Source organism: Oncorhynchus tshawytscha, linkage group LG15 (genome assembly GCF_018296145.1).
Source record: "Oncorhynchus tshawytscha isolate Ot180627B linkage group LG15, Otsh_v2.0, whole genome shotgun sequence".
NCBI classification, from domain to species: domain Eukaryota; kingdom Metazoa; phylum Chordata; class Actinopteri; order Salmoniformes; family Salmonidae; genus Oncorhynchus; species Oncorhynchus tshawytscha.
Genome location: NC_056443.1, coordinates 23,561,427 through 23,587,797, shown reverse-complemented (window position 1 = coordinate 23,587,797; position 26,371 = coordinate 23,561,427). Strand labels below are relative to the sequence as shown.

The following is a 26,371-nucleotide window of genomic DNA, read 5'->3' as shown; positions in this document are numbered from 1 at the left end:
CGAAATCATTATCTACCAAGGGAATTCTCTTCGATTATAATCACAGCCGTATATATTCCCCCCCAAGCAGACACATCGATTGCCCTGAACTAACTTTATTTGACTCTTTGCAAACTGGAAACCACAAATCCTGAGGCTGCATTCATTGTAGCTGGGGATTTTAACAAGGCTAATCTGAAAACAAGACTCCCTAAATTGTATCAGCATATCGATTGCGCAACCAGGGCTGGTAAAACCTGTGATCATTGCTATTCTAACTTCCGCGATGCATATAAGGCCCTCTCCCGTCCTCCTTTCGGAAAAGCTGACCACGACTCCATTTTGTTGCTCCCTGCCTACAGACAGAAACTAAAACAAGAAGCTCCCGCGCTCAGGTCTGTTCAACGCTGGTCCGACCAATCTAATTCCACGCTTCAAGACTGCTTCGATCACGTGGACTGGGATATGTTCCGCATTGTTTCCAACAACAACATTGACGCTGATTCGGTGAGCGAGTTCATTAGAAAGTGCATTGACGATGTCGTTCCCATAGCAACGATTAAAACATTCCCAAACCAGTAACCATGGATTGATGGCAGCATTCATGTGAAACTGAAAGCGCGAACCACTGCTTTTAACCAGGGCAAGGTGACCGGAAATATGACCGAATACAAACAGTGTAGCTATTCTCTCCGCAAGGCAATCAAACAAGCTAAGCGTATTCACGAGAGACAAAGTGGAGTCACAATTCAACGGCTCAGACACAAGAGGTATGTGGCAGGGTCTACAGTCAATCATGGATTACAAAAGGAAAACCAGCCCCTTCACGAACCAGGATGTCTTGCTCCCAGACAGACTAAATAATTTTTTCCCCACTTTGAGGACAATACAGTGCCACTGACACGGCCTGCAACCAAAACTTCATCACGAAGTGCTTTGAGAGACTAGTCAAGGACCATATCACCTCCACCCTACCTGACACCCTAGACCCACTCCAATTTGCTTACCACCCAAATAGGTCCACAGACAACGCAATCTCAACCACACTGCACACTCCCCTAACCCACCTGGACAAGAGGAATACCTATGTGAGAATGCTGTTCATCGACTACAGCTCAGCATTTAACACCATAGTACCCTCCAAACTCGTTATCAAGCTCGAGACCCTGGGTCTCAACGCCGCCCTGTGCAACTGGGTACTGGACTTCCTGACAGGCCGCCCCCAGGTGGTGAGGGTAGGTAACAACATCTCCACCCCGCTGATCCTCAACACTGGGGCCCCACAAGGGTGAGAGTTATCTCCTGTACTCCCTGTTCAACCACGACTGCGTGGCCATGCACGCCTCCAACTCAATCATCAAGTTTGCGGACGACACTACAGTGGTAGGCTTGATTACCAACAACGACGAGACGGCCTCCAGGGAGGAGGTGAGGGCCCTCGGAGTGTGGTGTCAGGAAAATAACCTCACACTCAACGTCAACAAAACAAAGGAGATGATTGTGGACTTCAGGAAACAGCAGAGGGAGCACCCCCCTATCCACATCGATGGGACAGTAGTGGAGAGGGTAGTAAGTTTTAAGTTCCTTGACGTACACATCACGGACAAACTGAATTGGTCCACCTACACAGACAGCGTCGTGAAGAAGGTGCAGCAGCACCTCTTCAACCTCAGGAGGCTGAAGAAATTTGGCTTGTCACCAAAAGCACTCACAAAAGTCTACAGATGCACAATCGAGAGCATCCTGTCGGGCTGTATCACCACCTGGTATGGCAACTGCTCCGCCTACAACCGTAAGGCTCTCCAGAGGGTAGTGAGGTCTGCATAACGCATCACCGGGGGCAAACCACCTGCCCTCCAGGACACTTACACCACCCAATGTCACAGGAAGGCCATAAAAATCATCAAGGACAACAACCACTCGAGCCACTGCCTGTTCACCCCGCTATCATCCTGAAGGCGAGGTCAGTACAGGTGCATCAAAGCAGGGACCGAGAGACTGAAAAACAGCTTCTATCTCAAGACCATCAGACTGTTAAACAGCCACCACTAACATTGAGTGGCTGCTGCCAACACACTGACTCAACTCCAGCCACTTTAATAATGGGAATTGATAGAAATTGATGTAAAATATATCACTAGCCACTTTAAACAATGCTACTTAATATAATGTTTACATACCCTACATTACTCATCTCATATATATATATATGTATACACTGTACTCTATATCATCTACTGCATCTTGCCTATGCTGTTCTGTATCATCACTCGTTCATTTATCTTTATGTACATATTCTTATCCCTTTACACTTGTGTATATAAGGTAGTAGTTTTGGAATTGTTAGGTTACATTACTCGTTGGTTATTACTGCATTGTCGGATCTAGAAGCACAAGCATTTCACTACACTTGCATTAACATCTGCTAACCATGTGTATGTGACAAATACATTTGATTTGATTTGATTTTGAACTTGTGTAACTTCAAGGCCATGAAACCATGAAACCGAACACTGCTTAGATGCAACGCAAATCCAGTCTCCAAAATGATTGGAACCCTTGATAAAGTGGCTGCTGCCAACATACTGACTCAACTTGTGTATGTGACAAATAAAATTGGATTTGATTTGAGATGATTGAAAAAGACTGTATAAAATGAATTATACAAATACTGAGGTATAATGTATAATGGCACAAACAACAATAGCCTATCCATGCAACCACTAGGCACTTCACAGTCAGTCCCCCACATCTCAACATGCACAGTCCCCATCTCACATCTCAACATGTATAGTCAGTCCCCCACATCTTAACATGTATAGTCAGTCCCCCACATCTCAACATGTATAGTCAGTCCCCTATATCTCAACATGTATAGTCAGTCCCCAATATCTCAACATGTACAGCCCCCAACATCTCAACATGTACAGTCAGTCCCCTATATCTCAACATGTACAGTCCCCCACATCTCAACATGTATAGTCTGTCCCCTATATCTCAGCATGTATAGTCAGTCCCCTATATCTCAACATGTATAGTCGGTCTCCTATATCTCAACATGTATAGCCAGTCCCCTATATCTCAGCATGTACAGTCAGTCCCCAATATCTCAACATGTACAGTCCCCCACATCTCAACATGTACAGCCAGTCCCCTATATCTCAACATGTACAGTCCCCACATCTCAACATGTACAGTCAGTCCCCCACACCTCAGCATGTACAGTCAGTCCACCACATCTCAACATGTACAGTCATTCCCCACATCTCGACATGTACAGTCAGTCCCCCACATCTCAACATGCACAGTCAGTCCCCCACATCTCAACATGCGCAGTCAGTCCCCCACATCTCAACATGTACAGTCAGTCCCCACATCTCAACATGCACAGTCAGTCCCCCACATCTCAACATGCACAGTCAGTCCCCCACATCTCAACATGTGCAGTCAGTCCCCCACATCTCAACATGTACAGTCAGTCCCCTATAACACAACATGTACAGTCAGCCCCCCACATCTCGACGTGTATAGTCAGTCCCGCACGTCTCGACGTGTACAGTCAGTCCCCCGCATCTCGACGTGTACAGTCAGTCCCCCACATCTCGATGTGTGCAGTCAGTCCCCCACATCTTGCCGTAGTCAGTCCCCCACATCTTGACGTGTACAGTCAGTCCCCCACATCTCAACGCGTACAGTCAGTAACCCACATCTTGACGTGTGCAGTCAGTCCCCACATCTCGACGTGTGCAATCAGTCCCCCACATCTCAATGTGTGCAGTCAGTCCCCCACATCTCTACGTGTGCAGTCAGTCCACCACATCTCTACGTGTGTGCAGTCAGTCCCCCACATCTCAATAGAATCCTATTCCCTGTGGGGGGAGGCTGTGTGTGAAAAGTGAGGGTGCATGTGTGCATGCTCGCTTGCATGCGTACGTCAGCATGTGGTCATCCATCTGTCCTTCCGTCAGTGAGTGTGTATGTGTCTGTCTGGTACCGGCAGTATGTACTTCCTGAAATATGGTGCAACAGATGGTCACTTGCTATATCTGTGGGGAGTGTAATCATTTAAACTGTTTGTATGTCTGTGTATGAACTCATGAAAAGGTCTGCAGATGAAGGCATGTTGAAGCTTTGTGGCTAAACATGTGTAATGTTGGTTGTAGTAATGGATGCTAGGTGTTAGTAATGGATGCTAGCAGCAGAAGGTGTTAGTAATGGATGTTGGCAGTAGAAGGTGTTAGTAATGGATGCTAGGTGTTAGTAATGGATGCTAGAAGTTAGTAATGGATTCTAGGTATTAGTAATGGATGCTAGCAGCAGAATGTGTTAGTAATGGATGCAAGAAGCAGAAGGTGTTAGTAATGGATGGTAGGTGTTAGTAATGGATGCTAGGTGTTAGTAATGGATGCTAGCAGCAGAAGGTGTTAGTAATGGATGATAGGTGTTAGTAATGGATGCTAGGTGTTAGTAATGGATTATAGGTGTTAGTAATGGATGCTAGATGTTAGTAATGGATGCTGGGTGTTAGTAATGGATGCTATTAGCAGAAAGTGTTAGTAATGGATGCTAGCAGCAGACGGTGTCAGTAATGGATGCTAGGTGTTAGTAATGGAAGCTAGCAGCATAAGGTGTTAGTAATGGATGCTAGGAGTTAGTAATGGATGCTAGATGTTAGTAATGGATATTAGGTGTTAGTAATGGATGCTAGCAGCAGAAGATGTTAGTAATGATGCTAGCAGCAGAAGGTGTTAGTAATGGATGCTAGCAGCATAAGGTGTTATTAATGGATGCTAGGTGTTAGTAATGGATGCTAGATGTTAGTGATGGATGCTAGCAGCAGAAAGTGTTAGTAATGGATGCTAGCAGCAGAAGGTGTTATTAATGGATGCTAGGTGTTAGTAATGGATGCCAGGTGTAGCAATGGATGCTAGCAGCTGAAGGTGTTAGTAATGGATGCCATCAGCAGAAGGTGTAAGTAATGGATGCCAGCACTAGAAGGTTTTAGTAATGGATGCTAGGTATTAGTAATGGATTGCTAGCAGCAGAAGGTGTTAGTAATGGATGCTAGCAGCAGAAGTTAGTAATGGATGCTAGATGTTAGTAATGGATTCTAGGTGTTAGTAATGGATGCTAGATGTTAGTAATGGATGCTGGGTGTTAGTAATGGATTCTAGGTTTTAGTAATGGATGCCAGCAGCAGAAGGTGTTAGTAATGGATGCTAGCGGCAGAAGGTGTTAGTAATGGATGCTAGGTGTTAGTAATGGATGCTAGCAGCAGAAAGTGTTAGTAATGGATGCTAGGTGTTAGTAATAGATACTGGTGTTAGTAATGGATGCCAGGTCTTAATGGTTGCTAGCAGGAGAAGGTGTTAGTAATGGATGCCAGGTAGGTGTTAGTAATGGATGCTAGGTGTTAGCAATGGATGCCAGATGTTAGTAATGGATGCCAGGTGTTAGTAATGGATGCTAGCAGCAGAAGGTGTTAGCAATGGATGCTTGCAGCATAAGGTGTTAATGGATGCTAGGTGTTAGTAATGGATGCCAGGTCTTAGTAATGGTTGCCAGCAGAAGGTGTTAGTAATGGATGCTAGGTGTTAGTAATGGATGCTAGATGTTAGTAATGGATGCTAGCAGCAGAAGGTGTTAGTAATGGATGCTAGGTGTTAGTAATGGTTGCTAGGTGTTAGTGATGGATGCTAGCAGCAGAAGGTGTAAGTAATGGATGCTTGCACTAGAAGGTTTTAGTAATGGATGCTAGGTATTAGTAATGGTTGCTAGCAGCAGAAGGTGTTCGTAATGGATGCTAGGTGTTAGTAATGGATGCTAGATGTTAGTAATGGATTCTAGGTGTTAGTAATGGATGCTGGGTGTTAGTAATGGATGCTATCAGCAGAAAGTGTTAGTAATGGATGCTAGGTGTTAGTAATGGATGCTAGATTGTAGTAATGGATTCTAGGTGTTAGTAATGGATGCTAGCAGCAGAAGGTGTTAGCAATGGATGCTAGCAGCATAAGGTGTTAGTAATGGATGCTAGGTGTTAGTAATGGATGCTAGGTGTTAGTAATGGATGCTAGATGTTAGTAATGGATGCTAGGTGTTAGTTATGGATGCTAGGTGTTAGTAATGGATGCTAGGTGTTAGTAATGGATGCTAGGTCTTAGTAATGGATGCTAGGTCTTAGTAATGGTTGCTAGCAGCAGAAGGTGTCAGTAATGGATGCTAGGTGTTAGTAATGGATGCTAGATGTTGGTAATGGATGCTAGCAGCAGAAGGTGTTAGCAATGGATGCCAGCAGCAGAAGGTGTTAGCAATGGATGCTAGCAGCATAAGGTGTTAGTAATGGATGCTAGGTGTTAGTAGTGGATGCTAGATGTTAGTAATGGATGCTAGGTGTTAGTAATGGATGCTAGCAGCAAAAGGTGTTCGTAATGGTTGCTAGCAGCAGAAGGTGTTAGTAATGGATGCTAGGTGTTAGTAATGATGCTAGTAGCAGAAAGTTTTAGTAATGGATGCTAGCAGCAGAATGTGTTAGCAATGGATGCTAGCAGCATAAGGTGTTAGTAATGGATGCTAGGTGTTAGTAATGGATGCTAGATGTTAGTATTGGATGCTAGGTGTTAGTAATGGATGCTATCAGCAGAAGGTGTTCGTAATGGATGCTAGCAGCATAAGGTGTTAGTAATGGATGCTATTGGCAAAATGTTTTAGTAATGGATGCTAGCAGCAGAAGGTTTCAGTAATGGATGCTAGGTGTTAGTAATGGATGCCAGCAGCTGAAGGTGTTAGTAATGGATGCTATCAGCAGAAGGTGCTAGTAATGGATGCTAGCACTAGAAGGTTTTAGTAATGGATGCCAGGTATTAGTAATGGTTGCTAGCAGCAGAAGGTGTTAGTAATGGATGCTAGGTGTTAGTAATGGATACTAGGTGTTAGTAATGGATGCTAGGTCTTAATGGTTGCTAGCAGCAGAAGGTGTTAGTCATGGATGCTAGGTGTTCGTAATGGATGCTAGGTGTTCGTAATGGATGCTAGGTGTTAGTAATGGTTGCTAGCAGCAGAAGGTGTTAGTAATGGATGCTAGGTGTTAGTAATGGATGCTAGCAGCAGAAGGTGTTAGTAATGGATGCTAGCACTAGAAGGTTTTAGTAATGGATGCTAGGTATTAGTAATGGTTGCTAGCAGCAGAAGGTGTTCGTAATGGATGCTAGGTCTTAGTAATGGATGCTAGCAGCAGAAGGTGTTAGTAATGGATGCTAGGTGTTAGTAATGGATGCTAGTAGCAGAAAGTTTTAGTAATGGATGCTAGCAGCATAATGTGTTAGCAATGGATGCTAGCAGCATAAGGTGTTAGTAATGGATGCTAGGTGTTAGTAATGGATGCTAGATGTTAGCAATGGATGCTAGGTGTTAGTAATGGATGCTAGCAGCAGAAGGTGTTCGTAATGGTTGCTAGCAGCAGAAGGTGTTAGTAATGGATGCTAGGTGTTAGTAATGGATGCTAGGTGTTAGTAATGGATGCTAGATGTTAGTAATGGATTCTAGGTGTTAGTAATGGATGCTAGATGTTAGTAATGGATGCTGGGTGTTAGTAATGGATGCTATCAGCAGAAAGTGTTAGTAATGGATGCTAGGTGTTAGTAATGGATGCTAGATGTTAGTAATGGATTCTAGGTGTTAGTAATGGATGCTAGCAGCAGAAGGTTTTAGTAATGGATGCTAGCATCAGAAGGTGTTAGTAATGGATGATAGGTGTTAGTAATGGGTGCTAGGTGTTAGTAATGGATGCTAGATGTTAGTAATGGATGCTGGGAGTAAGCAATGGATGCTAGCAGCAGAAAGTGTTAGTAATGGATGCTAGATGTTAGTAATGGATGCTAGATGTTAGTAATGGATGCTAGATGTTAGTAATGGATGCCAGGTGTTAGTAATGGATGCCAGCAGCATAAGGTGTTAGTAATGGATGCTAGGTGTTAGTAATGGATGCTAGATGTTAGTAATGGATGCTAGTTGTTATTAATGGATGCTAGGTGTTAGTAATGGATGCTAGGTGTTAGTAATGGATGCTAGGTGTTAGTAATGGATGCCAGGTCTTAGTAATGGTTGCTAGCAGCAGAAGGTGTTAGTAATGGATGCTAGGTGTTAGTAATGGATTCTAGATGTTAGTAATGGATGCTAGCAGCAGAAGGTGTTAGTAATGGATGCTAGGTGTTAGGATTGGTTGCTAGGTGTTAGTGATGGATGCTAGCAGCAGAAGGTGTTAGTAATGGATGCTAGCAGTGGAAGGTGTTAGTAATGGATGCTAGGTATTAGTAAGGGTTGCTAGCAGCAGAAGGTATTCGTAATGGATGCTAGGTGTTAGTAATGGATGCTAGATGTTAGTAATGGATTCTAGGTGTTAGTAATGGATGCTGGGTGTTAGTAATGGATGCTATTAGCAGAAAGTGTTAGTAATGGATGCTAGGTGTTAGTAATGGATGCTAGATTGTAGTAATGGATGCTAGCAGCAGAAGGTTTTAGTAATGGATGCTAGCAGCAGAAGGTGTAAGTAATGGATGATAGGTGTTAGTAATGGATGCTATGTGTTTAATGGATTCTAGGTGTTAGTAATGGATGCTAGATGTTAGTAATGGATGCTGGGAGTTAGTAATGGATGCTAGCAGCAGAAAGTGTTAGTAATGGATGCTAGATGTTAGTAATGGATGCTAGATGTTAGTAATGGATGCTAGGTGTTAGTAATGGATGCTAGCAGCAGAAGGTGTTAGCAATGGATGCTAGCAGCATAAGGTGTTAGTAATGCATGCTAGGTGTTAGTAATGGATGCTAGATGTTAGTAATGGATGCTAGGTGTTAGTAATGGATACTAGGTGTTAGCAATGGATGCTAGGTCTTAGTAATGGATGCTAGGTCTTAGTAATGGTTGCTAGCAGCAGAAGGTGTCAGTAATGGATGCTAGGTGTTAGTAATGGATGCTAGATGTTGGTAATGGATGCTAGCAGCAGAAGGTGTTAGCAATGGATGCTAGCAGCATAAGGTGTTAGTAATGGATGCTAGGTGTTAGTAATGGATGCTAGATGTTAGTAATGGATGCTAGGTGTTAATAATGGATGCTAGCAGCAGAAGGTGTTCGTAATGGTTGCTAGCAGCAGAAGGTGTTAGTAATGGATGCTAGGTGTTAGTAATGGATGCTAGATGTTAGTAATGGATTCTAGGTGTTAGTAATGGATGCTAGATGTTAGTAATGGATGCTGGGTGTTAGTAATTGGATGCCATCAGCAGAAAGTGTTAGTAATGGATGCTAGGTGTTAGTAATGGATGCCAGGTGTTAGGATTGGTTGCTAGGTGTTAGTGATGGATGCTAGCAGCAGAAGGTGTTAGTAATGGATGCTAGCAGTGGAAGGTGTTAGTAATGGATGCTAGGTCTTAGTAATGGTTGCTAGCAGCAGAAGGTGTAAGTAATGGATGCCAGCACTAGAAGGTTTTAGTAATGGATGCTAGGTATTAGTAATGGTTGCTAGCAGCAGAAGGTATTCGTAATGGATGCTAGGTGTTAGTAATGGATGCTAGATGTTAGTAATGGATTCTAGGTGTTAGTAATGGATGCTGGGTGTTAGTAATGGATGCTATTAGCAGAAAGTGTTAGTAATGGATGCTAGGTGTTAGTAATGGATGCTAGATGTTAGTAAAGGATGCTAGGTGTTAGTAATGGATGCTAGGTGTTAGTAATGGATGCTAGATGTTAGTAATGGATGCTAGGTGTTAGTAATGGATGCTAGCAGCAGAAGGTGTTAGCAATGGATGCTATCAGCATAAGGTGTTAGTAATGGATGCTAGATGTTAGTAAAGGATGCTAGGTGTTAGTAATGGATGCTAGGTGTTAGTAATGGATGCTAGGTCTTTATGGTTGCTAGCAGCAGAAGGTGTTAGTAATGGATGCTAGGTGTTAGTAATGGATGCTAGGTGTTAGTAATGGATGCTAGATGTTAGTAATGGATGCTAGGTGTTAGTAATGGATGCTAGATGTTAGTAATGGATGCTAGGTGTTAGTAATGGATGCTAGGTGTTAGTAATGGATGCTAGGTGTTAGTAATGGATGCTAGGTCTTAGTAATGGATGCCAGGTCTTAGTAATGGTTGCTAGCAGCAGAAGGTGTCAGTAATGGATGCTAGGTGTTAGTAATGGATGCTAGGTGTTAGTAATGGATGCTAGGTCTTAATGGTTGCTAGCAGCAGAAGGTGGCGTTAGTAATGGATGCTAGGTGTTAGCAATGGATGCTAGGTCTTAGTAATGGATGCTAGGTCTTAGTAATGGTTGCTAGCAGCAGAAGGTGTCAGTAATGGATGCTAGGTGTTAGTAATGGATGCTAGATGTTGGTAATGGATGCTAGCAGCAGAAGGTGTTAGCAATGGATGCTAGCAGCATAAGGTCTTAGTAATGGATGCTAGGTGTTAGTAATGGATGCTAGATGTTAGTAATGGATGCTAGGTGTTAGTAATGGATGCTAGGTGTTAGTAATGGATGCTAGGTCTTAATGGTTGCCAGCAGCAGAAGGTGTTAGTAATGGATGCTAGGTGTTAGCAATGGATGCTAGGTCTTAGTAATGGATGCTAGGTCTTAGTAATGGTTGCTAGCAGCAGAAGGTGTCAGTAATGGATGCTAGGTGTTAGTAATGGATGCTAGATGTTGGTAATGGATGCTAGCAGCAGAAGGTGTTAGCAATGGATGCTAGCAGCATAAGGTGTTAGTAATGGATGCCAGGTGTTAGTAGTGGATGCCAGATGTTAGTAATGGATGCTAGGTGTTAATAATGGATGCCAGCAGCAGAAGGTGTTCAGTAATGGATGCCAGCAGCAGAAGGTGTTAGTAATGGATGCCAGGTGTTAGTAATGGATGCTAGCAGCAGAAAGTTTTAGTAATGGATGTTAGCAGAATGTGTTAGCAATGGATGCCAGCAGCATAAGGTGTTAGTAATGGATGCCAGGTGTTAGTAATGGATGCTAGATGTTTTAGTAGTGGATGCTAGGTGTTAGTAATGGATGCCAGCAGCAGAAGGTTTCAGTAATGGATGCTAGGTGTTAGTAATGGATGCTAGCAGCAGAAGGTGTTAGTAATGGATGCCATCAGCAGAAGGTGTAAGTAATGGATGCTAGCACTAGAAGGTTTTAGTAATGGATGCCAGGTATTAGTAATGGTTGCTAGCAGCAGAAGGTGTTCGTAATGGATGCTAGGTGTTAGTAATGGATACTAGGTGTTAGTAATGGATGCCAGGTCTTAATGGTTGCTAGCAGCAGAAGGTGTTAGTCATGGATGCTAGGTGTTAGTAATGGATGCTAGGTGTTCGTAATGGATGCTAGGTGTTCGTAATGGATGCTAGGTGTTAGTAATGGTTGCTAGGTGTTAGTAATGGATGCTATTGGCAAAATGTTTTAGTAATGGATGCTTGCAGCAGAAGGTGTCAGTAAAGGATGCTAGGTGTTAGTAATGGATGCTAGGTGTTAGTAATGGATGCTAGGTCTTAATGGTTGCTAGCAGCAGAAGGTGTTAGTAATGGATGCTAGGTGTTAGTAATGGATGCTAGGTGTTAGTAATGGATGCTAGATGTTAGTAATGGATGCTAGGTGTTAGTAATGGATGCTAGCAGCAGAAGGTGTTAGCAATGGATGCTTGCAGCATAAGGTGTTAGTAATGGATGCTAGGTGTTAGTAATGGATGCTAGGTGTTAGTAATGGTTGCTAGCAGCCCAAGGTGTTAGTAATGGATGCCAGGTGTTAGTAATGGATGCTAGATGTTAGTAATGGATGCTAGCAGCAGAAGGTGTTAGTAATGGATGCTAGGTGTTAGTAATGGATTCTCAGGTGTTAGTAATGGATGCCAGGTGTTAGTAATGGATGCTAGTAGCAGAAAGTTTTAGTAATGGATGCTAGCAGCATAATGTGTTAGCAATGGATGCTAGCAGCATAAGGTGTTAGTAATGGATGCCAGGTGTTAGTAATGGATGCTAGATGTTAGCAATGGATGCTAGGTGTTAGTAATGGATGCTAGCAGCAGAAGGTGTTAGTAATGGTGCTAGCAGCAGAAGGTGTTAGTAATGGATGCTAGGTGTTAGTAATGGATGCCAGGTGTTAGCAATGGATGCTAGATGTTAGTAATGGATTCTAGGTGTTAGTAATGGATGCTAGATGTTAGTAATGGATGCTGGGTGTTAGTAATGGATGCTATCAGCAGAAAGTGTTAGTAATGGATGCTAGGTGTTAGTAATGGATGCTAGATGTTAGTAATGGATTCTAGGTGTTAGTAATGGATGCCAGCAGCAGAAGGTTTTAGTAATGGATGCCAGCATCAGAAGGTGTTAGTAATGGATGATAGGTGTTAGTAATGGGTGCTAGGTGTTAGTAATGGATGCTAGATGTTAGTAATGGATGCTGGGAGTAAGCAATGGATGCCAGCAGCAGAAAGTGTTAGTAATGGATGCTAGATGTTAGTAATGGATGCTAGATGTTAGTAATGGATGCTAGGTGTTAGTAATGGATGCTAGCAGCATAAGGTGTTAGTAATGGATGCTAGGTGTTAGTAATGGATGCTAGCCAGTAATGGATGCCAGGTGTTATTAATGGATGCCAGGTGTTAGTAATGGATGCTAGGTGTTAGTAATGGATACTAGGTGTTAGTAATGGATGCTAGGTCTTAGTAATGGTTGCTAGCAGCAGAAGGTGTTAGTAATGGATGCCAGGTGTTAGTAATGGATTCTAGATGTTAGTAATGGATGCTAGCAGCAGAAGGTGTTAGTAATGGATGCTAGGTGTTAGGATTGGATGCTAGGTGTTAGTGATGGATGCTAGCAGCAGAAGGTGTTAGTAATGGATGCTAGCAGTGGAAGGTGTTAGTAATGGATGCTAGGTATTAGTAAGGGCTGCTAGCAGGAGCCAGGTATTCGTAATGGATGCTAGGTGTTAGTAATGGATGCTAGATGTTAGTAATGGATTCTAGGTGTTAGTAATGGATGCTGGGTGTTAGTAATGGATGCTATTAGCAGAAAGTGTTAGTAATGGATGCTAGGTGTTAGTAATGGATGCTAGATTGTAGTAATGGATGCTAGCAGCAGAAGGTTTTAGTAATGGATGCTAGCAGCAGAAGGTGTTAGTAATGGATGATAGGTGTTAGTAATGGATGCTATGTGTTAGTAATGGATTCTAGGTGTTAGTAATGGATGCTAGATGTTAGTAATGGATGCTGGGAGTTAGTAATGGATGCTAGCAGCAGAAAGTGTTAGTAATGGATGCTAGATGTTAGTAATGGATGCTAGATGTTAGTAATGGATGCTAGGTGTTAGTAATGGATGCTAGCAGCAGAAGGTGTTAGCAATGGATGCTAGCAGCATAAGGTGTTAGTAATGCATGCTAGGTGTTAGTAATGGATGCTAGATGTTAGTAATGGATGCTAGGTGTTAGTAATGGATACTAGGTGTTAGCAATGGATGCTAGGTCTTAGTAATGGATGCTAGGTCTTAGTAATGGTTGCTAGCAGCAGAAGGTGTCAGTAATGGATGCTAGGTGTTAGTAATGGATGCTAGATATTGGTAATGGATGCTAGCAGCAGAAGGTGTTAGCAATGGATGCTAGCAGCATAAGGTGTTAGTAATGGATGCTAGATGTTAGTAATGGATGCTAGGTGTTAATAATGGATGCTAGCAGCAGAAGGTGTTCGTAATGGTTGCTAGCAGCAGACGGTGTTAGTAATGGATGCTAGGTGTTAGTAATGGATGCTAGCAGCAGAAGGTGTTCATAATGGTTGCTAGCAGCAGAAGGTGTTAGTAATGGATGCTAGGTGTTAGTAATGGATGCTAGATGTTAGTAATGGATTCTAGGTGTTAGTAATGGATGCTAGATGTTAGTAATGGATGCTGGGTGTTAGTATTGGATGCTATCAGCAGAAAGTGTTAGTAATGGATGCTAGGTGTTAGTAATGGATGCTAGGTGTTAGGATTGGTTGCTAGGTGTTAGTGATGGATGCTAGCAGCAGAAGGTGTTAGTAATGGATGCTAGCAGTGGAAGGTGTTAGTAATGGATGCTAGGTCTTAGTAATGGTTGCTAGCAGCAGAAGGTGTAAGTAATGGATGCTAGCACTAGAAGGTTTTAGTAATGGATGCTAGGTATTAGTAATGGTTGCTAGCAGCAGAAGGTATTCGTAATGGATGCTAGGTGTTAGTAATGGATGCTAGATGTTAGTAATGGATTCTAGGTGTTAGTAATGGATGCTGGGTGTTAGTAATGGATGCTATTAGCAGAAAGTGTTAGTAATGGATGCTAGGTGTTAGTAATGGATGCTAGATGTTAGTAATGGATGCTAGGTGTTAGTAATGGATGCTAGATGTTAGTAATGGATGCTAGGTGTTAGTAATGGATGCTAGGTGTTAGTAATGGATGCTAGCAGCAGAAGGTGTTAGCAATGGATGCTATCAGCATAAGGTGTTAGTAATGAATGCTAGGTGTTAGTAATGGATGCTAGATGTTAGTAAAGGATGCTAGGTGTTAGTAATGGATGCTAGGTGTTAGTAATGGATGCTAGGTCTTTATGGTTGCTAGCAGCAGAAGGTGTTAGTAATGGATGCTAGGTGTTAGTAATGGATGCTAGGTGTTAGTAATGGATGCTAGATGTTAGTAATGGATGCTAGGTGTTAGTAATGGATGCTAGATGTTAGTAATGGATGCTAGGTGTTAGTAATGGATGCTAGGTGTTAGTAATGGATGCTAGGTGTTAGTAATGGATGCTAGGTCTTAGTAATGGTTGCTAGCAGCAGAAGGTGTCAGTAAAGGATGCTAGGTGTTAGTAATGGATGCTAGGTGTTAGTAATGGATGCTAGGTCTTAATGGTTGCTAGCAGCAGAAGGTGTTAGTAATGGATGCTAGGTGTTAGCAATGGATGCTAGGTCTAAGTAATGGATGCTAGGTCTTAGTAATGGTTGCTAGCAGCAGAAGGTGTCAGTAATGGATGCTAGGTGTTAGTAATGGATGCTAGATGTTGGTAATGGATGCTAGCAGCAGAAGGTGTTAGCAATGGATGCTAGCAGCATAAGGTGTTAGTAATGGATGCTAGGTGTTAGTAATGGATGCTAGATGTTAGTAATGGATGCTAGGTGTTAGTAATGGATGCTAGGTGTTAGTAATGGATGCTAGGTGTTAGAAATGGATGCTAGGTCTTAGTAATGGTTGCTAGCAGCAGACGGTGTCAGTAATGGATGCTAGGTGTTAGTAATGGATGCTAGATGTTGGTAATGGATGCTAGCAGCAGAAGGTGTTAGCAATGGATGCTAGCAGCATAAGGTGTTAGTAATGGATGCTAGGTGTTAGTAGTGGATGCTAGATGTTAGTAATGGATGCTAGGTGTTAATAATGGATGCTAGTAGCAGAAAGTTTTAGTAATGGATGTTAGCAGCAGAATGTGTTAGCAATGGATGCTAGCAGCAGAAGGTGTTAGTAATGGATGCTAGGTGTTAGTAATTGATGCTAGTAGCAGAAAGTTTTAGTAATGGATGTTAGCAGCAGAATGTGTTAGCAATGGATGCTAGCAGCATAAGGTGTTAGTAATGGATGCTAGGTGTTAGTAATGGATGCTAGATGTTAGTATGGATGCTAGGTGTTAGTAATGGATGCTAGCAGCAGAAGGTGTTAGTAATGGATGCTATCAGCAGAAGGTGTAAGTAATGGATGCTAGCACTAGAAGGTTTTAGTAATGGATGCTAGGTATTAGTAATGGTTGCTAGCAGCAGAAGGTGTTCGTAATGGATGCTAGGTGTTAGTAATGGATACCAGGTGTTAGTAATGGATGCTAGGTCTTAATGGTTGCTAGCAGCAGAAGGTGTTAGTCATGGATGCTAGGTGTCCGTAATGGATGCCAGGTGTTAGTAATGGATGCTAGGTGTCCGTAATGGATGCTAGGTGTTAGTAATGGTTGCTAGGTGTTAGTAATGGATGCCATTGGCAAAATGTTTTAGTAATGGATGCTAGCAGCAGAAGGTGTTAGTAATGGATGCTAGGTGTTAGTAATGGATGCTAGGTGTTAGTAATGGTTGCTAGGTGTTAGTGATGGATGCTAGCAGCAGAAGGTGTTAGTAATGGATGCTAGCAGTGGAAGGTGTTAGTAATGGATGCTAGGTCTTAGTAATGGTTGCTAGCAGCAGAAGGTGTAAGTAATGGATGCTAGCACTAGAAGGTTTTAGTAATGGATGCTAGGTATTAGTAATGGTTGCTAGCAGCAGAAGGTGTTAGTAATGGATGCTAGCAGTGGAAGGTGTTAGTAATGGATGCTAGGTCTTAGTAATGGTTGCTAGCAGCAGAAGGTGTAAGTAATGGATGCTAGCACTAGAAGGTTTTAGTAATGGATGCTAGGTGTTAGTAATGGATGCTAGATGTTAGTAATGGATTCTAGGTGTTGGTAATGGATGCTAGATGTTAGTAATGGATGCTGGGTGTTAGTAATGGATGCTAGGTGTTAGTAATGGATTCTCGGTGTTAGTAATGGATGCTAGATGTTAGTAATGGATGCTGGGAGTTAGTAATGGATGCTAGCAGCAGAAAGTGTTAGTAATGGATGCTAGATGTTAGTAATGGATGCTAGATGTTATTAATGGATGCTAGGTGTTAGTAATGGATGCTAGCAGCAGAAGGTGTTAGCAATGGATGCTAGCAGCACAAGGTGTTAGTAATGGATGTTAGCAGCAGAAGGTGTTAGTAATGGATGATAGGTGTTAGTAATGGATGCTAGGTGTTAGTAATGGATTCTCGGTGTTAGTAATGGATGCTAGATGTTAGTAATGGATGCTGGGAGTTAGTAATGGATGCTAGCAGCAGAAAGTGTTAGTAATGGATGCTAGATGTTAGTAATGGATGCTAGGTGTTAGTAATGGATGCTAGCAGCAGAAGGTGTTAGCAATGGATGCTAGCAGCACAAGGTGTTAGTAATGGATGCTAGGTGTTAGTAATGGATGCTAGATGTTAGTAATGGATGCTAGGTGTTAGTAATGGATGCTAGGTGTTAGTAATGGATGCTAGGTGTTAGTAATGGATACTAGGTGTTAGCAATGGATGCTAGGTCTTAGTAATGGTTGCTAGCAGCAGAAGGTGTTAGTAATGGATGCTAGGTGTTAGTAATGGATGCTAGATGTTAGTAATGGATGCTAGCAGCAGAAGGTGTTCGTAATGGTTGCTAGCAGCAGAAGGTGTTAGTAATGGATGCTAGGTGTTAGTAATGGATGCTAGTAGCAGAAAGTTTTAGTAATGGATGCTAGGTGTTAGTAATGGATGCTAGGTGTTAGTAATTGATGCTAGCAGCATAAGGTGTTAGTAATGGATGCTAGGTGTTAGTAATGGATGCTAGATGTTAGTAATGGATGCTAGGTGTTAGTAATGGATGCTAGGTGTTAGTAATGGTTGCTTGGTGTTAGTGATGGATGCTAGCAGCAGAAGGTGTTAGTAATGGATGCTAGGTGTTCGTAATGGATGCTAGGTGTTCGTAATGGATGCTAGGTGCTCGTAATGGATGCTAGGTGTTCGTAATGGATGCTAGGTGTTCGTAATGGATGCTAGGTGTTAGTAATGGTTGCTAGGTGTTAGTGATGGATGCTAGCAGCAGAAGATTTTAGTAGTGGATGCTAGCAGCAGAAGGTGTTAGTAATGGATGCTAGTAGTGGAAGGTGTTAGTAATGGATGCTAGGTGTTAGTAATGGTTGCTAGCAGCAGAAGGTGTTATTAATGGATGTTATTAATGGATGCTAGGTGTTAGTAATGGATGCTAGCAGCATAAGGTTTTAGTCATGGATGCTAGGTGTTCGTAATGGATGCTAGGTGTTCGTAATGGATGCTAGGTGCTCGTAATGGATGCTAGGTGTTCGTAATGGATGCTAGGTGTTCGTAATGGATGCTAGGTGTTCGTAATGGATGCTAGGTGTTAGTAATGGTTGCTAGGTGTTAGTGATGGATGCTAGCAGCAGAAGATTTTAGTAGTGGATGCTAGCAGCAGAAGGTGTTAGTAATGGATGCTAGTAGTGGAAGGTGTTAGTAATGGATGCTAGGTGTTAGTAATGGTTGCTAGCAGCAGAAGGTGTTATTAATGGATGTTATTAATGGATGCTAGGTGTTAGTAATGGATGCTAGCAGCATAAGGTTTTAGTCATGGATGCTAGGTGTTCGTAATGGATGCTAGGTGTTCGTAATGGATGCTAGGTGCTCGTAATGGATGCTAGGTGCTCGTAATGGATGCTAGGTGCTCGTAATGGATGCTAGGTGTTCGTAATGGATGCTAGGTGTTCGTAATGGATGCTAGGTGTTAGTAATGGTTGCTAGGTGTTAGTGATGGATGCTAGCAGCAGAAGATTTTAGTAGTGGATGCTAGCAGCAGAAGGTGTTAGTAATGGATGCTAGTAGTGGAAGGTGTTAGTAATGGATGCTAGGTGTTATTAATGGATGTTATTAATGGATGCTAGGTGTTAGTAATGGATGCTAGCAGCATATTGTTTTAGTCATGGATGCTAGGTGTTAGTAATGGATGCTAGGTGTTCGTAATGGATGCTAGGTGTTAGTGATGGATGCTAGCAGCAGAAGGTTTTAGTAATGGATGCTTGCAGCAGAAGGTGTTAGTAATGATGCTAGCAGCAGAAGGTGTTTGTCATGGATGCTAGCAGCAGAAGGTTTTAGTAATGGATGCTAGATGTTAGTAATGGATGCTAGGTGTTAGTAATGGATGCTAGCAGCAGACGGTTTTAGTAATGGATGCTAGCAGCAGAAGAGTAATCCATAGGTTTGTGAACTGTATTATTTTGTGTTCCACATGAGTAACGAGACCCAAGCAGGCCTGTTAACCCTCTTACACACACACTGCCTTAATTTAGCTTTAACCCCAGGAAGAGAAGCTGCTGCCTCGGCAAATACAAATACACACACAGACTAGGATACCAGCCGACAATGCAGTAATAACGAACAAGTAATCTAACTAACAATTCCAAAAAAACTACTGTCTTATACACAGTGTAAGGGGATAAAGAATATGTACATAAGGATATATGAATGAGTGATGGTACAGAGCAGCATAGGCAAGATACAGTAGATGATATCGAGTACAGTATATACATATGAGATAAGTATGTAAACCAAGTGGCATAGTTAAAGTGGCTAGTGATACATGTATTACATAAGGATGCAGTCAATGATATAGAGTACAGTATCAACGTATGCATATGAGATGAACAATGTAGGGTAAGTAACATTATATAAGGTAGCATTGTTTAAAGTGGCTAGTGATATATTTACATCATTTCCCATCAATTCCCATGATTAAAGTGGCTGGAGTAGAGTCAGTGTCATTGACAGTGTGTTGGCAGTAGCCACTCAATGTTAGTGGTGGCTGTTTAACAGTCTGATGGCCTTGAGATAGAAGCTGTTTTTCAGTCTCTCGGTCCCAGCTTTGATGCACCTGTACTGACCTCGCCTTCTGGATGACAGCGGGGTGAACAGGCAGTGGCTCGGGTGGTTGATGTCCTTGATGATCTTTATGGCCTTCCTGTAGCATCGGGTGGTGTAGGTGTCCTGGAGGGCAGGTAGTTTGCCCCGGTGATGCGTTGTGCAGACCTCACTACCCTCTGGAGAGCCTTACGGTTGAGGGCGGTGCAGTTGCCATACCAGGCGGTGATACAGCCCGCCAGGATGCTCTCGATTGTGCATCTGTAGAAGTTTGTGAGTGCTTTTGGTGACAAGCCGAATTTCTTCAGCCTCCTGAGGTTGAAGAGGCGCTGCTGCGCCTTCCTCACGATGCTGTCTGTGTGAGTGGACCAATTCAGTTTGTCTGTGATGTGTATGCCGAGGAACTTAAAACTTGCTACCCTCTCCACTACTGTTCCATCGATGTGGATGGGGGGTGTTCCCTCTGCTGTTTCCTGAAGTCCACAATCATCTCCTTAGTTTTGTTGACGTTGAGTGTGAGGTTATTTTCCTGACACCACACTCCGAGGGCCCTCACCTCCTCCCTGTAGGCCGTCTCGTCGTTGTTGGTAATCAAGCCTACCACTGTTGTGTCGTCCGCAAACTTGATGATTGAGTTGGAGGCGTGCATGGCCACGCAGTCGTGGGTGAACAGGGAGTACAGGAGAGGGCTCAGAACGCACCCTTGTGGGGCCCCAGTGTTGAGGATCAGCGGGGAGGAGATGTTGTTGCCTACCCTCACCACCTGGGGGCGGCCCGTCAGGAAGTCCAGTTCCCAGTTGCACAGGGCGGGGTCGAGACCCAGGGTCTCGAGCTTGATGACGAGCTTGGAGGGTACTATGGTGTTGAATGCCGAGCTGTAGTCGATGAACAGCATTCTCACATAGGTATTCCTCTTGTCCAGATGGGTTAGGGCAGTGTGCAGTGTGGTTGAGATTGCATCGTCTGTGGACCTATTTGGGCGGTAAGCAAATTGGAGTGGGTCAAGGGTGTCAGGTAGGGTGGAGGTGATATGGTCCTTGACTAGTCTCTCAAAGCACTTCATGATGACGGATGTGAGTGCTACGGGCGGTAGTCGTTTAGCTCAGTTACCTTAGCTTTCTTGGGAACAGGAACAATGGTGGCCCTCTTGAAGCATGTGGGAACAGCAGACTGGTATAGGGATTGATTGAATATGTCTGTAAACACACCGGCCAGCTGGTCTGCGCATGCTCTGAGGGCGCGGCTGGGGATGCCGTCTGGGCCTGCAGCCTTGCGAGGGTTAACACGTTTAAATGTCTTACTCACTTCGGCTGCAGTGAAGGAGAGACCGCATGTTTCCGTTGCAGGCCGTGTCAGTGGCACTGTATTGTCCTCAAAGCGGGCAAAAAGTTATTTAGTCTGCCTGGGAGCAAGACATCCTGGTCCGTGACTGGGCTGGGTTTCTTCCTGTAGTCCGTGATTGGGCTGGGTTTCTTCCTGTAGTCCGTGATTGACTGTAGACCCTGCCACATGCCTCTTGTGTCTGAGCCGTTGAATTGAGATTCTACTTTGTCTCTGTACTGGCGCTTAGCTTGTTTGATAGCCTTGCGGAGGGAATAGCTGCACTGTTTGTATTCAGTCATGTTACCAGACACCTTGCCCTGATTAAAAGCAGTGGTTCGTGCCTTCAGTTTCACACGAATGCTGCCATCAATCCACGGTTTCTGGTTAGGGAATGTTTTAATCGTTGCTATGGGAACGACATCTTCAACGCACGTTCTAATGAACTCGCACACCGTATCAGCGTATTCGTCAATGTTGTTGTCTGACGCAATACGAAACATCTCCCAGTCCACGTGATGGAAGCAGTCTTGGAGTGTGGAGTCAGCTTGGTCGGACCAGCGTTGGACAGACCTCAGCGTGGGAGCTTCTTGTTTTAGTTTCTGTCTGTAGGCAGGGATCAACAAAATGGAGTGTGGTTGCCAAAATGTGTGTGTGGTTGCCAAAATGGAATGTGGTTGTGTGTGTGGTTAGCATATAATTTTTATCTCACATTTCCCAGACAGTCTTTCTTCAGCCGCTTTCTGTGTAACTTCTAGCTAGGGGAGATGTTATGGCTGGGGAATGGATGGTGTTTGATGTCCTGCTGATCACTAAACTTGATATCACTTCTCTCTTCTGTCATCTTTTGATTTACAGGTATAATGGGAGAATATGAGCCTAAAATCGAGGTGCATTTCCCCCAGTCTGTCCTGGCTGCCAGAGGAGTCACCGTTAGTCTGGAGTGTTTCGCCCTGGGGAAGTAAGTACAGAAACATCCAAGCTGTTTGATCCTCTGAACATCCACACATCTCTGCTATGGTGGAACTTAGTGTTACAGAGTTCATGTTACTTTCCTAAAATTCCCCAGTTTTCCAGAAATCCCAGTAGGAAGATTCCTGGAATGGGAAGGAATTAAAAGGAAATCCAGGAACTCTCCAACAGGCATTGTGGGAATAACTGGGAAAATTTGAAGTAAAATGCTAGCAAGAACCCCCAGTAGATTCACTGACTATCATATCTCTTTCAACACTCGCAACAACCACCAGTAGAACCATTCCCCATCATCCCTCATTCAACACTCTAACAACCTCCGGTAGATCCTGTTGTTACCATCACTCATTCAACACTACTAACCTCCACTAGATTAATTTACTATAATCCGTTATTCAACACTATCAATAACCACCACTGGATTAATTTACTATAATCCCTTATTCAACACTATCAACAACCACCACTAGATTAATTTACTATAATCCCTTATTCAACACTATCAACAACCACCACTAGATTAATTTACTATAATCCCTTATTCAACACTATCAACAACCTCCACTAGATTAATTTACTATAATCCCTCATTCAATACTATCAACAACCACCACTAGATTAATTTATTATAATCCCTTATTCAACACTATCAACAACCACCACTAGATTAATTTACTATAATCCCTTATTCAACACTATCAACAACCACCACTAGATTAATTTACTATAATCCCTTATTCAACACTATCAACAACCTCCACTAGATTAATTTACTATAATCCCTTATTCAACACTATCAACAACCACCACTAGATTCATTTACTATAATCCCTTATTCAACACTATCAACGACCACCACTAGATTAATTTACTATAAACCCTTATTCAGTGTAATAATATGCTTGGTTAAACACATTTTCATAATGGTTGTATTACATTTTTTTCCAGATGAAATCATTCCCATACACTACTGATACTAATTGCTATGTTTCTTGTAAACTGGGTTAACCAAACCCTAAACAGCAACACACTACAATTCAGAGCCATATACAAACATGGAGAAGGCTATAAGACTTATGACCATGTACAGAACACTGTTGTGTAGGCTATGACTCGGCTACACATCCACTCACTATTGTAAACGTCTATAAGAGCCAAAAACCTTTCCTATATTAACATTCACTCCAGGCTGGATATTGAGCCACTGTATTACCAGTTTGAGCCATCATGGCCGGCTAGATGGCTTGTTAGTGCTGGTGGAAGCAGGAGTGGAGAGGAAACTGAGCCCTGGGGAGCCATGTGTTGTGATAATGGAAAGTAATGCCAGCCAGTGTTTGCAGGGTGTTTTTAATGTCTGTTGTGTAGCGTGGAAGCCAAGGTTAAGGCTGTGAAAGATAGAGCCACCACCAGCGGACTGCCAAGAGGGAAAAACACACATTTGTCAGCACGGTACAGGCCAACATCACAGAGACCAGGACCACTTGTCTATGCTGCTGAGTGTCACCTACGGTGCCTGGTTTCTTGGTTTACAAAGCAGCATGACATGAAGGGTGGAGTTTTAACTGCTGCTGTATATTGTGTGATAATAATGATCATTCTGTAAAAGCTTGATGTAGCCCTAATGGATTCTGGATGTAGAACAGGCAGCACTTTGAAAATAAATACAAATATCAAATGAACATGTAATTAAATAAATCTGTAGAGCATCAGACAGACAGAGACAGGCGATCACACCAACAACAGAGTTGGTTAAAGATGTTTACACCCTCTTGTTGATCTCCCAAGGCAAAGCTTAAAAGGATTGTTTTGCATAACAAGATAATTGTTCCTATCCAAACATAATCCTGTTTCATTCCTACTTCTTATGTTGTTTATAATGATTAATTGTGTTGAATAATGCATAACCGATTCCCAACTAGAGTGCAAACAGCCTCTAATCTGACGCTACCACTGAAGGACCTAGTAATTATTTACAATGCTTTCAAGGGGTTGCTGTCTGAGTTAGTCATTTACAATGAATGATCTATATTAGAATAATAAGTAATTACCAAAGCCTATAGACATTACCCTGACTGCATGCTTACTCTCCCATCTCCTCTGCTTGACTTTATTCTATTAAAACTTATACAGGAGCTCAGCAAACAGACTGCAGTAGACCTTGACCTGCTCTCCCCGCCTGCATCCCAAATGATACCCTATTCCCTATGTAGTGCACTACTTTTGACCAGGGCCCATAGTGGTATAGGGTGCCATTTGGGAGGCAGACCTGGTCTCTTAACTAATTTGGGCCTGATTGCTGTCATTGGCATGGTGATCCTGGTGACTTTACCCCTCTACACCAACAAATGAATGATTTATCAATGTGGTCTATTAGGAAATGCCAGTCTTTATACTGTGAACTTGACATTTGTTTAGTTCTCGTTCCTGTCGATCAATATGTATGATGGCCGCAGGTTCAGATGGAAGACAGAATGGTCTTGGTGTGGATATTGGAAAAGGCCCAAGCTTTTTTAATTCTCTGCAGTGTAGACAACACCAGCTGTCTGTCTGTGTCTGGCTGGCTGTCTGGCTGGATGTCAGCTTAGGGATATCTGTCAATGACACCACTGTGTGGGGAACTGTCTGAAGATTGAGGTTTACAGGCTGAAAAATTAAACTGGCCTGTATGTGTAAAAATTAACCAATGTTTTTAAATGGTCTATGATGACATTTTGTCCATGTTGGGCTACTGTACATTGACGCTCTATGGGTTCATTAGTGTCCTGTCAGAAGGACCATGTTCTATGGATGATTAGTGTCCTGTCAGAAGGACCATGTTCTATGGATGATTAGTGTCCTGTCAGAAGGACCATGTTCTATGGATGATTAGTGTCCTGTCAGAAGGACCATGTTCTATGGATGATTAGTGTCCTGTCAGAAGGACCATGTTCTATGGATGATTAGTGTCCTGTCAGAAGGACCATGTTCTATGGATGATTAGTGTCCTGTCAGAAGGACCATGTTCTATGGATGATTAGTGTCCTGTCAGAAGGACCATGTTCTATGGATGATTAGTGTCCTGTCAGAAGGACCATGTTCTATGGATGATTAGTGTCCTGTCAGAAGGACCATGTTCTATGGATGATTAGTGTCCTGTCAGAAGGACCATGTTCTATGGATGATTAGTGTCCTGTCAGAAGGACCATGTTCTATGGATGATTAGTGTCCTGTCAGAAGGACCATGTTCTATGGATGATTAGTGTCCTGTTAGAAGGACCATGTTCTACGGATGATTAGTGTCCTGTTAGAAGGACCATGTTCTACGGATGATTAGTGTCCTGTCAGAAGGACCATGTTCTATGGATGATTAGTGTCGACGATACAAAAGAGAGATTGAACAGGCTAGTGATAGGGGTAACAACAATTTCGGCAACAATCGTTTTAGAAAGAGGGGGTCCAGATTGTCTAGCCCGGCTGATTTGTATGAGTCCAGATTTTGCAGCTCTTTCAGAACATCAGCTATCTGGATTTGGGTAAAGGCGGGTTGATGTGGAGGATGCGGGGCAGTTTACCGGGGTAGGGTAGCCAGGTGGAAATGGCCAGCCGTAGAGAGATGCTTCTTGAAATTCTCAATTATTGTGGATTTATCGGTGGTGACAGTGTTTCCTAGCCTCAGAGCAGTGAGCAGCTGGGAGGAGGTGCTCTTATTCTATTAGTTCTAGCAGTTGTAATAGTTCTAATAGTTATAGTAGTTATTGTGTTTCTAATTGTTCTAACAGTTCTCATAATTATCATAGTTCTAATAGTTCTCATAGTTATAATATTCATAATAGATCTTAGTTCTTTTACTTCTAGTAGTTCTAATAGTTCTCTTAGTTCTGGTGTTTCTCATAGTTCTAGTAGTTCTAATAGTTCTCTTAGTTCTGGTGTTTCTCATAGTTCTAATATTTCTAGTGTTTCTAATAGTTCTAATTGTTATTGTAGTTCTCCAAGTTCTAGTTGTTCTAATAGTTCTCTTAGTTCTGGTGTTTCTCATAGTTCTAGTAGTTCTAATAGTTCTATTGTTTCTAATAGTTCTAATTGTTATTGTAGTTCTCCAAGTTCTTATAGTTCTAGTTGTTCTAATAGTTCTAGTAGTTATAGTATTTCTGATAGTTTGACTTATTCTAATAGTTCTAGCAGTTTTAATAGTTGTAATAGTTCTAGTAGGTATTGTGTTTCTATTAGTTCTAATAGTTCTAATATTTCTAGCAGTTTTAATATTTATAATAGTTCTAGTGTTTCTAATATTTCTAATTGTTTTTATAGTTCTAGCAGTTTTAGTTATTCTAGTAGTTTTAATAGTTGTAATAGTTCTAGTAGTTCTAGTAGTTCTAATAGTTCTAGTAGTTGTAATAGTTCTAATAGTTTAATAGTTGTAATAGTTCAACTAGTTCTAGTAGTTGTAATAGTTCTAGTAGTTGTAATAGTTATAGTAGTTATAATAGTAGAAGTTATAGTAGTTGTAATAGTTAATAGTTATTGTAGTTGTATGTGTTATAGTAGTTGTAATATCCTCTGCAACTGGATCCTGGACTTCCAGACGGGCCGCCCCCAGGTGTTGAGGGAAGGCAATAACACATCCACCATGCTGATCCTCAATACAGGGGCCCCTCAGGGTTGCGTGCTCAGTC

The 26,371-nt window shown here is 42.5% G+C and overlaps 2 protein-coding genes across 40 annotated transcripts in view; one reads left to right on the top strand and one right to left on the bottom strand.

The window, feature by feature from the left end:
* LOC112214694 (receptor-type tyrosine-protein phosphatase delta) overlaps positions 1-26,371 on the bottom strand; it is a 905,847-nt gene that overhangs the window by 375,931 nt on the left and 503,545 nt on the right. The gene's annotated exons all lie outside the window — the stretch shown is intronic.
* The window catches only part of LOC112267515 (contactin-5-like), a 210,093-nt gene continuing 205,332 nt past the window's right edge, over positions 21,611-26,371 (top strand). The window contains exon 1 of the mRNA XM_042298356.1: positions 21,611-21,708. Within this exon, the coding sequence (XP_042154290.1) occupies positions 21,611-21,708 (98 nt within the window). The remainder of the gene's footprint in view (positions 21,709-26,371) is intronic.